The 13037-nt window shown below is 36.2% G+C and overlaps 1 protein-coding gene across 1 annotated transcript; it reads left to right on the top strand.

Moving 5' to 3' along the window:
* The first annotated feature begins 2627 nt into the window (after positions 1–2627).
* On the top strand, positions 2628–3494 carry LOC149204703 (AAA-ATPase At5g57480-like). Its single transcript, XM_089397187.1, has one exon. The coding sequence runs from the start codon at positions 2628–2630 to the stop codon at positions 3492–3494; it is 867 nt and encodes a 288-aa protein (XP_089253313.1).
* The last annotated feature ends 9543 nt before the right edge of the window (positions 3495–13037 follow it).

Here is a 13037-nt window from a genome sequence, read left to right as displayed (position 1 = left end):
CAAGATGTCGTGGCTAGCCAGGGACAAACACCAATATGGGGAAACCCTTTGATCAAATCTTCTTTTATCTTCAATAATTTAGTAGAGAGAAATAGTACAAAAATCTGATTTACATCAGTAGTAGCAAACCCTAGATCAGCCCTAAACTAGGGTAGTCAATATCTTGCAAACCGACCATCGGAGCGCCTTGATTCCTTCACCAAAAAATGTGGCCTTCCAAAGAGTGTCAGGTTCACCTATTGCACAATCCAGAGATAGAGATAATGATGGTAAAAGCTGGTCAAACTTCCGATCTATATTTGCATCCCTAAATTTTGCGTCCTTCCTTCCACACATGTGATAGAAGAGTCCTTTCTGCGTAGGAGAGAGAAGAGACTCTTTTCGACGCAGGAGAGAAAGAGATGTGATGAGACTGAAGTGTTCAAATGAGGAGAATACTCCTTGTATTTATATGCAAAACGTTGGGGTTGAATAGATGTGACTGTTGGGCTTCTGCACCTACGTAAGTTGCTAGCCGACTTTGACAATTAGTCCACAATATAAATAAATTCATATCTCCATAAATACTTATCGGAATCAGATGATCTTTCAATCAATCCTACACCTCTCGACGAGAGGAATCTAGTAAAAATATTATCATCCATGAATAAGGTGACCCACATGATGTTTAGCCCTAGTTTCCAATTCTAACACTCCCTCTCAACTAGGGAGAACTTCATCTACAATCTGTCAGAATGTCATTGCTGTCCATCCATCAAATGTATTGTCCTGTATGGCTTGACCCTTCTTTCTCTACTCTTCTTTGCTTTGCTTGGTTCTGCTCTGCTCTTCTTTGTTCAAATTATGAAGGAGAAGAAATGATCAAGGATGTATCATACCATCCCCCACTGACCCGAAGTCAGTATCAGAGTGTGTACCACTCTCACGGGTCCCAGACCAGTCTCATTGATCCTAGATCAATGAAGGTCATCCTAGCATAGGGAGTACGGTAGATACAAAGATGCTTCCTTTGGTTCTATTATGGTCCCTATCCTCATTTCCCTGATCATTGATCAGATGAGAGGTACTTCCCATGAGTCCCAGACTACATGGGTAGGATGCCTCAACAGGAGAACTAATCATCCTGTCCACAGGAGAGCGAATCATCATGTCCCACAAGAGCGTGAATCATCTTGTCCACAAGAGAGTGAATCATCTTGTCCACAGGAGAGCGAATCATCTTATCCATAGGAGAGTGAATCATATTGTCCCACAAGAGAGCGAATCATATTGTCCACAAGAGAGTGAATCATCTTGTCCACAGGAGAGTGAATCATCCTATCCACAGGAGAGCAAATCATCCTATCCACAAGAGAGCGAATCATCTTGTCCACAAAAGAGTGAATCATCTTGTCCACAGGAGAGTGAATCATCCTGTCCACAAGAGAGCGAATCATCCTATCCACAATCGCCATGGAGAACACATCATCCAGGCCCATAGGAGAGCTAATAATCCTGTTCCATAGTCGCCATGGAGAACACATCAGCCAGGCCCACAAGAGAACTAATCATCTTGTTCCATAGTCGCCATGGAGAACACATCATCTAAGCCCGCAGGAGAACTAATCATCCTGTTCCATAGTCGCCACGGGGTGTCACAGGGAAGGTTGAACCTTTTACCCTGTACCAAGTGCACCAACAAGGGATGGTGAGTCACCCTGTGGTCATGTGTCACTCCAAGAAGTACCCCGTGCCCCCCCTAGAGCTTCTAGAGCTCGGTACATCATACCTGACCCTCATCGGAGGGTCTTAGAACGACACCAATTCATTCTCGTAAAGTCAGGAATTTGACCTTTCCTAGGGGCTTTGTTAGAATGTCGACGACCTGTTCATCTGTACCGATATGTTGGAGCCTTATTGCTCCTTGTTGTAACATATCTCGAATATACCGGTACCTGATATTGATATGCTTGGAGCGATCATGAAATACGGGATTTTTTGATAAACAGATCCTCTGTTTGTCACACAAAATCACGGTGGTATCCAATGTAAATCAAAATAGCTCACTGAAGAGCTTTCGCAACTAGACTGCCTCATAGGAGGCCATGCTAGTGGCAATATACTCTGCCTCGACGTTGCTCAAAGCCACTGACGTTTTCTTCCTACTCATCCAGGATAACAAAGTAGATCCCAAGGTGAAATAGCACTCGGAATTGCTCTTACGATCCACCATACTGCCTGCCCAATTAGCATTAGTATATCCAAGTAGTCTCACATCTCTAGCAGTGTATCTTAACCCATAAGTAATTGTGCCACAAAGATATCTCAACAAATTCTTCGCACCAATCCAATGTATGTGGTGAGGTTCAACCATATGTTGACTCAATGTGTTGACTGCAAAGCATATGTCTGGACAGGAGTTCACTAAGAACATTAATGCTCCGACGAGTTGACGATACTTGGTGGCATTTCGTAAAACAGGTCCAGTAGCACCACCGCTTAACTTTTTGAAGTCAAGCTCCATCGGGGTAGTTACGGGCTTGCAGTCCACCATACCAAATCTTTCCAATATCTTCACCACATATTTTCCCTGAGATAGGAAAATTTCCCCTGGCTTCTTCCAAACTTCGAGTCCTAGGAAATAGTGCATGACGCATAATGGAATTGCACAAATATGGTCATTGTCAGGCTTCTTTAGTCTTCTCTGCAACATCCTCCCTCCACAATTCCGAGAACGGTTGAATCATTGGTGTTCCTACATTGGGAATCGTTTCGATCCCTATTACTATGTCGACATTCCAGAGTTTAAGGGAAGTCATGGAGCCAATTCCAATGAGGTGTTTAGAATGACACAGAATGGAATTGCACAAATATGGTTACTGTCAGGCTTCTTCATTCTGCTCAGTAGCATCCTCCCTCCACAATTCCGAGAATGGTTGAATCATTGGTGGTCCTACATTGGGAATCGTTTCGATCCCTATTACTATGTCGACATTCCAGAGTTTAAGGGAAGTCGTGGAGGCAATTCCAATGAGGTGTTTAACGACCTCGAGCTCTATTTGTCTGAGCTCGACGCCATTGGCAGCGCCCCAAAACTGACTGTATTTCGCTCCAAGAACTCGAGCAGTACAGAGTTCGGTCCCGCTTCTGGTGAGGCGGTGGTCGATTCCTTCCAGGGAGCCACTGTTTGGTGGTCTCACCACATTCAATGGGTTGGCAAGGAAGATCTGATAGAGAAGCTTAGATTTACACTAAAGGTAGCCAGACCAAGCAAATCTTTTTTATCAGCATATTTTGTTCACATTGCAAATAGAGCAGCTGAATTGAAGAGATTGAAGAGCATCAGAACCCTCTATACCAATAATAGTGGATGGAGAGGGGTTTTGTTCAACCATCCTTCCTATTTAGATTCTCTGGCCCTAGATCCCACAATGAAGGAGAAGATCATAAGGGACCTGGACCAGTTTAGGCAAGGAAAAGAGTTTCACAGCAGAGTGGACCGTTCTTGGAAATGAGGGTACCTTCTTTATGGTCCTCCTGGAACTGGGAAATCCAGTCTGGTTGCCGCCATGGCTAATTATATGAAGTATGACATCTATGACCTGGAGCTCACAAAGGTTAAAGACAACTTTGAACTTCACACACTACTCATAGAAACAACTAATTGCAAAGAAGGGAGCGTTAAAGGAACATGAGCAGTGCCTAGACCCAATGAGCCTTCCAAAGCCAATGCATGATTTCTTCTCCTATTTTGAAGGTAGAAAAATTCAATCCCTTACACACCAGAGAGAAGGAAAACTCAACATAACACTTGACAAGAATGAAGGTACAAAAATGTTGTGTCAGCGCTGACAAGCTGACCAGAATGCATTTTTTTTTAGCAGATTATTATAGAGAAACAGCTGAGTGAAACGACTGACCAGATTCAGAATGGCAAGACAGAAATGGAGTGCATGTCTAGCAAGGGTAACATAAATTTCAGCATTCATATTTCTTAAGTGCACAGAGAATAACCACAATGAAATTACCCAGGTTACTATTGCATAAACAAAGCAGAGGCGTAGACAGGTAGACAGAGAATCCACAGACCTGTCAGAACGGTTTATTTTCTAAACAAGGGGATGAAGTATATTTTAGAGCGTTAGAGTAGGTGCATAGTGAGGAGGAGCGATTTACACGCCAAGCTGAGAATGACATCAAAATTATAGATGGCAAAACTAACCTGCACAGAAAGGCCATAAAACAAGTGGCTCAAATATGAGCAGGGCAGGATATCGCCCGCTCTGATACCATGTTAAACACACACATGGTAGCAACAGAATATTAAAGATAAGCATGAGATTGTATCTATTATTTGACAATGATATACATTTATAGTACATTCATGTGACCATTGGGTTCCACATCCCAAGGTCTCTTGGACTCTCATGGTTATTCACATTCTACACCAACCCATAGAGGATTAGGTGTCCAACACAATTCAAATCTAGGTATGAAAATAAAAAATAAACAAATAAATCAAAGTGGGGCCCATATCATGAAAAATGAGAGGGGAGTTTGTTGGATGGCCAACACCTTCTTGATCCATTTTCAGTTATATATTTGTTAAACTTTGAAGCATGGTCAAATTTATGATTTGGTTGTGCTTTCAATGAGTTTTGATTAGTATTTTATTTTCTTTTATGTATCGTTGACATTTTACCTTCAAAATCTTGATAATTTATATAATATGTAAAGGTATCTCTTGGCATCTACACTAATTGGGCTTAGTTTCCAAGTTTGGTTTCTACAAGCATTGGACTTAGTTTCTAAATTTTCAACCAATACATTTTCACCGATGATATTTTCTTCAAAACCATAAGGATTTTGTGCATAATCCATGATAATATTTTCTTGGCTTAACCAATATTGAATCAAAATTATTTCAATTACATTGATAAGTTATAAAGGTTTGTATAAAAAATAAACCTTGAAGTCCTTTTCCACTAAATAACTTTCCAATCATTATAAATTTTTCCATTTTTAAAACCATACCAAAACTTATTAGCTTTAGAAATTTATTACAAGTTATAACCTCTCCATTGTTTTCATAACTTTAAAAACCTAAATTGAAATACAAAAATTATGCAAAACAACAATTTTATCGAGCCAAAATGATACAAAATCATCATCATAGTAATAATAGTAATAATACTATGTCTTTATGACCCTGCTTATTATACTCAAATGAAATATAAAACATTTACATTCCCCATTACCATCGTTAAAAGAAAGATTTATTTTTTTTATATGGAGGTTTACACATTCTTAGAATACATTATGAGGGTCGAGGAAGTCATAGCCTAATTACAACCCTATACTTATTAGTAAATGATTGATTGTTTTGTCACGTTTCCAAATTATCTCATTAATTTTCTACATGTTATTGTTAACTCAAAATCATGTTGATTTGGACCAATTTTCTTTGATTACACAAACCATGATTATCATGTGTTTCCTTGTTATCACTTAAGAATGGTTTACAACCATATATGTGGTTACGAAAAGGATTCATCACCAAACAAATGGACCATGACATTAGTATTTTTGTTTCCTTGTGGTTATCATGTGTTTCCTTATTATCACCTAAGAATGGTTTACAACCATATAGGTCGTTACCAAAGGATTCATCACCAAAGAAATGGACCATGAAATTAATATATTTATAAAAAATAATTGTCAAAAGCCATGGAACCTAAACCTATGTGAACTTTTGCAAGTTACCAATAAGAAAAAACCGACATTTCTTGATATATCCCTTGATAATCATGCAAATCAGAAAAAGCTCATACAAGTGGCTAATTCTTATTTGAGAAAATCCATCCGTGATAATTTAAATGGAAATTAAAAAAAAGCACTTTCTATGTCAGTCCTATACTTATCATGCATATATCATTGTTCAGTTTCTCTGTTAGTAACATTCGTGGGCCCGCTCTCTTTAACAAATGGTGGTTTGATTTCTAAATGATTTTTAAAAATTATAGAATGTTTATTTTATAAATTAGCCAATTTTGTTTGATGGGATAACAATAATTTTTTTAATTTTAATTAATTTTTAAAATAAATGTATTTACATATTTTATGAAAATATATTATTATTTGTTTTGTTTTTTAAGTTGTTCGAGTTTGACTTTAGGTTTTAGAAATTGCGACTTAAGGAAATTTAAGCTATCAAATTCAGCTATTGATCGCACTTAGTTTGGGCCACACCAGCTTTTAACATGGCTAGATTTTTGTCCACGAATATTTGAACTAATGACTTTCACATCATGGGATGACTTAACAGGGCTCCCCATCACCTTCTATTCTACGTCCCTAGAGAAAAATTGTTGAAGATAATGGAGAATCCTATAATAGTGTGAGTTGGTTCAGGAGAACTTAGGATAGGAACTGGTTTCTATTTCTTAGGGTATGGTACTAAGTTCCCTAAAAGCCATGTATGCTATATAATTTTTGAAGTATATTGAGAATGTAGAGCATTTTGCAGAGCTAGACTATCGTGTTTCAGACTCGCCTTCGTAGATCAGACCAGTAAGTATTTTATTTATTAATTCAAGCATCTCATTTTAACATGGTATCAAAGCTGCAGGGTTGATTTGTCTTTTTCCCGACAGTCGCCCCACTTGCAGCTTGAGAGGGCACTGAACTCTTGTTGGTGTCATGGAGAAGCTGGAGAATCTTTGAGGAGGTCATGGTCCAACAGAATAATTCCTGCCTGTTGTAGGAAAATGCCGAATTGGCTAACTGGAAACATGGACGCATGGAGGACATGTTGAACAATGGAAGTTGCATCCTTTGTTCGTGTTGAATCTGTTGGATTGATCATAGATTAGGTAGATCTGTATCGCAAACACTATCTTTGATAGAGATATGGGGTAGATCTATCATATTTTTCTATCAAGTATTTATTTTGAATCATCAAGATGAATAATCAAATAATCGAAGCATACTTGAATGAGCATAACAAACTTGATGGCTCCAATTATTCGAATTGGAAATTCAAGATGCAAACTATGCTAGAAGTGCAGAGTGCTTGGACGATTGCAAATGGGGATGAGCCAAAGCTAGCAACTGGAGTAGCATCGGTCCCAGATTGGGAGAAGAGAGAAGGTAAAGCAAGGACGTTGCTGAAGATGTCAGTGAAAGACTGCATCATATCACATATCAGAGAATGTAAATCAGCAAGCGAAATCTAGGGAGTATTAAAGGGTTTGTTTGAGATCAGGAATACAAATCGTCTTTTGTTCTTGAAGAGCAAGATTATATCCATGGATATGGAGGAGAATGAAACAGTTTCTTCCTTCATAGTGACGATCAAAGATCTGAAGAAAAAATTGGCAGATATTAGTGAGGTAGTTGTAGATGCAGATTTAGCAACAATTACCATGAATGGTATGACCGATGATTACCAAATGTTTATCACTTCGATATGTGTGAGGGAGACAATCCCAAAGTTTGAAGAAATGATAGGAATATTAATGCAAGAAGAAGAAATAAGATTGACTCTAAAGCCCCAAAGTGCAGATCTTGCGTTAATGGCAAAGAATAACTTCTTCAAAGGAAAAGGAAATCCACCACAACAAAATGGAGGAAACCCACAGAAAAGACCGAATCAAAGTCAAGGTATGCATCCGAATAGAAACAGCTCTGAAATTAACTATTTTTATTGCTGAAAAATTGGTCATATGGCTAAGGAGTGCAGGAAGAAGAAATATCATGAACAACAGCAGAGGCAAAAAATACATGCATTTCATCTCGCAAATGATAATCATGTGCAAAACTTTAGATTGTTCATGGTAGACTTTGATGAGAATCTTGATGCAGACATCTGGTATGTAGATTTTGGAGCATCCATACATATGACGGGGAATAGAAAATGGTTTGAAGATTTTAAAGAAATCAACAACGGAGCAAAAATCTACCTTGGTGATGATAGAAGTCATCAAATCAAAGGGTGTGGGAAAATTTCTGTTATTTTACCTAATGGTACTGTAAGATATGTTCATAATGTCATGTATGTGCCCGGTGTGACAAAGAATCTGATTGTTGTATCCATGATTACAGATCAAGATGTCAAAGTTGAATATTTTAAATCTAACTATTATATTAAAGATCTGTTGGACAGCATGAAGACTATCGCTTCAAGAATTCGAACAAGAGGTCTATACAAATTGGATGTGAGACCAGCACCAGTTCAAGCTTTAACAACAGCAAGTTTGACTACAGAAGAGTTGTGGCATCAAAGATTTGGTCATATCAACTACAATGATTTGTTGTTACTTCAAAAAAAGGAAATGGTAAGAGATCTTCCTATATTAAAACAAGTGCATAATGATTTTGATGCTTGTACATTAGGAAAGATGCATAGAGAATAATTCTTTATTCGAGTGGAAAGGAAACAGAGAGACATAATTGAATTAGTGCACACAGACCTTTGTGGACCCATGAAAAAAAAGTCATTAGGAGGTGCACTGTATTTTTTACTGTTTATTGATGACTGCACAAAGTTTTCTTGGGTATATTTCATGAGTAAGAAAATTCACACATTTGAATACCTTAAGCAGTTCATATAAATGATTGAAAAGAAAACAGGGAAGCACATAAAAATTCTCTGCTCCGATCAAGGGGGAGAATATAGGAAGGAGGAACTTACCAAGTATTATAAATACCATGGGATATTACATCAATTCACAGTACCCCATACTCCTCAACAGAACGGAGTAGCGGAAAGAAAGAAGAAAACATTGGTGGAATGTGCTAGGAGCATGTTGAAAGGTAAGGATCTTTCGAATGGTTTTTGGGTTGAAGCATTAAATACTGCAGTTTATTTGAAAAATAGGAGTCCTACAAAGAGTCTCGAGTTTAAAACTCCTTATGAAGCATTATATGGATTTAAGCCTGTAGTAAAACATTTAAGAGTATTTGGGTCTAAAGCATTTGCCCACATTCCAAAGGAAGACAGAAGAAAACTAGATTCAAAAGCCATCAGATGTACCTTTGTAGGGTATTGTTCACAATTTAAAGCTTATAAATTATTTAATCCCTCTACTCACAAGATTTCTGTTAGTAGAGATTTCATATTCCATGAGCATGTTTATAATGAATCTAATAAGCGCAATGAGGAATGGGATATTCCATTCTTGGTGGAAGGAAATGAAAAAACAGGAAATGGCCATGATCAGCAGAAAAGGCAGAAGAAGAGAATTCAGATGCAACAATCAAGCCGAGTCCATGAAAGGAAACTCAGAATGGGTTAGAAGCTACACCAACGCTCAGAAGATCAGGTAGGCGGATTCAATTGCCTACTAGATACAGGGAAAATTCTTTTATAACTAGTATGATTAATGTTGTTGAACCTTCTAGTTATAAGGAAGCAAATGAATATAGTGAATGGAAAACATATATGGAACAAGTATATGAATCTATAATCAGAAAGAACACTTGGGAGCTGGTTGAACTTCTTGAGGGGAAACAAACCATAGGTTGTAAATGGTTGTATAAACCCAAGATTAATGCAGATGGAACCATAGATAAATTAAAAGCTAGATTGGCAGCAAAGGGGTATTCACAAAAGAAGGCATTGACTATGAAGAAACCTTTGCCCCATAGCTAAACTAAATACTATCATAATGTTGATTGCTTTAGCTACTAAGAAACATTCGATGATTCACCAACTAGAAGTAAAATCTGCATTTTTAAATGGGGAATTGAAAGAGGAGGTTTATTTAGAGGAACCTGAGGGTTTTGTCTAGAAAGGGAAAGAACATTTAGTCTGTAGATTAAAGAAAGCTCTATATGGACTAAAACAAGCACCGAAGTCCTGGTATGAAAAGATTGATTCATTTTCTCTACAACTTGGTTACACCAGAAGTAAAAATGACCCTAATCTGTATACCATAAAAGATGAAAGGGGCACATAGTGTTTATTTCTTTGTATGTAGATGATTTAATTCTTACTGTTTATTCTATTTCTCTAATCAAATAAATAAAGCAACAAATGTCACAGGTGTTCGAAATGAAAGACCTTGGTGAATTAAGATATTGTTTTGGTCTTGAGATCTAGAGAGGTTCAGGACAAACTTTTATGTCCTAGGGTAAGTATGTCAATGGTCTACTGAAAATATTCAGGATGGATCAGTGTAAGGCTGCAGCAGTACCACTACAACAGAACATTAAACTTCAAAGTGAGGATGGCTCTAAAGAGGTAGATGCAACACTTTATAGACAACTGGTTGGGAGCTTAATCTACCTGACCACTACTAGACCATATTTTTCTTATGTAGTCAGTGTGCTAGCTCAACACATGTCCAAACCAATTGAGAGTCATTGGAATGTAGCAGAAAGTGTTTTAATGTATCTATAAGGAACTATAGACTATGGTAATATTTATATTGATTCTTCTAATGCTATATTAATAGGAAATACGGATTCTAGCTGGGTTGGAAATGTAGACGACCACAGATCCATAACAAGCTCTGAATTCAGCATTAGATCCGGGGTGATTACATGGAGCAGCAAGAAATAGAACACAATTTCCTTGTCTTCAGTGGAAGCAGAGTATCAAGCTATGTGTGCAACAACATGTGAGGCAGTTTCGTTGGGGATACTTCTCTAGGATGTCGGGGAAGAACAGAAAGATGCAACAAAAATCTAATGCGACAACCAGAGTTCAATCAAAATTGTTCATAATCCTGTGTTTCACAAGAACACTAAACACATTGATGCACAATTCCACTTTTCCAGGGAGAAAGTTCAATCAAAAGAAATCCATCTTGTATATTGTAAAACGTGTGATAATGTTGCAGACATTTTCGCTAAGCCTCTTGGTAGAATTAAGTTTGAAATGTTTAGGGAGATGTTAGGCATATTTGTGAACCCCTTCTCCATTTAGGGGGAGTGTTTAAGATTATGGAGAATCCTATAATAGTGTGAGTTGTTTCACTAGACCTTAGGATAGGAATTGGTTTCTATTTCTTAGGGTATGGTTCTAACTTCCCTAAAAACCATGTATGCTATATAATGTTTGACATATATTAAGAATGTAAAGTGTTCATAGAGCCAGACTCTCCTGGTTCAGACTCTCCTTCGTAGAGCTAACCAGTGGGTTTTTTATTTAATAATTCAAGTATCTCATTTTAACAAAAATATATCATTATTTTAAAAAATTATAATTAAATTAACTAAATAAAGAAATATAAATATAAATATTTTTATTAAAATAAATTATATTAAATAAAACAAATACATTTTAAAGAAATTTTCAATATAGAAATAAATTCTTATAAAAAAATTGGAATAAAAATAAATATTATGAATACATTATCATGTTATATGTTAAATTAAATTAAAGAGGGATTCAAATATGCCCTAAAACGACTTCTATTTGGCTAAGAGCTCGTCTTCCTTTGACATAAGGAAACTGGTTAATGGCCCAATACCTAGAGGCATCTCGAAGGAGTGAAAGTGTGCCCCCTTATGGACCACCAACGGGTTATTCTAGGTGGTGTGGTTTTCCTTGGATAACAATGATGAGTCAGCTTGCATTCACAGATAGAAGCCATAAATGGTTGTCCTAATTCCTAGTTTGACAACTGCATTATAATAGGTTTTCCCACCCTAAAAAAATAAAAATGTTAAATTAAATATTAAAATTAATAAATATATTTAAAAGAGAAATCATATCAATTAAATTAAGATACTTTCTACATATTTTGCATACAAATAAATAAGGAAATTTATTTTATATATAATAGTGAGATTTAAATAAAAAAATAAATGTTATAGATAATGATTTCAATAATAAAAATTGAAAGGAGAAAAAAAGCAAAAAAAAATGTGTTTATATTGAATAATAATATTAACCAAATTTATTATTATTTCAAGAAGTTTTATATAAAAAATAGAGAGCACATAAATATTTACTTCCAAAGTAAATATTGTAATTAATATTATTAATGTCTTATGAGGTTGATTGTTAAATTATATATAAGTAATTATATTCATATTTATATAATTAAAACAAATTGTACTTTTATTTATATAATAAAGGAAAATATGTTTGTATATACTCCTTCGGTGTATTCATCAATGATTTATCCAATCCTTGTGTGGCAAAATATTAAAAAAATATAACTAGCATACCAATATATGGTTTAGTACAAATCTATGCTAGATCATTAAAAAATAGTCATGATCCCGAGTTAACAGTGTGAACATTCAGTAGCATATAAATGTCATACAAACTTATGTTATATAAGTCATAAAAAATATTATAAAAATAAAATATAAAAATTCCATATATACTATATTAAATATCAGCTATCGCCAGCCCATCCAGATAGGGTCAGCGATAATACTGAAAATGTTTAGGCCTCCAGACTTGAGTCACCAACCAGAGTCTTTCATCTGAAAGAAATCATTTTTAGAAAGTGCACCAGCAACCTTGTTGCTCTCCTTCTAAAGATAGAATCATGAAATGATGTGAGGATATGAATAAAGAATTGAATATCCTCCACAAGATGAACAAGTAAAATATTTATGTAGCACTAAATCATGTTAAGCTAGTTAACCACTAATAAAGAGCCCCTAATTCATTGTAACTATGTGAGTGATCAACTGCAAAAGAAATGAGTGATCAATAAGAATGAACCTTTTCCTAGTTATAAGACCCCCTACCCAAGCCCATCCTCACCTAGAAATTATGATTATATGAAAGATGAAGCACAAACTCACCCCCCACTGAGTTCTCCTCCCCATTAGAAGCATTGTCGAAAAATTCCCATGGGATAGAGACATCAATATTTTCAATGTGAATAGATCGAACACCCAAAGAGGTATGTGATTATAGATAGGAAAAAAATATTGTTAGCTTCTCCATAGCCACCTATTCCGAATAAGAAGCAATATCTAAGAAGAAAACCAAATTGTTGGTAAGCCAAATCCTCTAGCATAGAATAAGAGGAAGATCCTGAAAATGCCAACCCTCAATATTCTCAAACCATTGATGCCAAACTATATCA

This window comes from Pinus tabuliformis, chromosome 1_2, assembly GCF_031772625.1.
Source record: "Pinus tabuliformis cultivar Carrire ecotype Pingquan chromosome 1_2, CPIR1, whole genome shotgun sequence".
Lineage (NCBI taxonomy): Eukaryota > Viridiplantae > Streptophyta > Pinopsida > Pinales > Pinaceae > Pinus > Pinus tabuliformis.
This window is presented reverse-complemented; position numbering and strand designations above follow the sequence as displayed.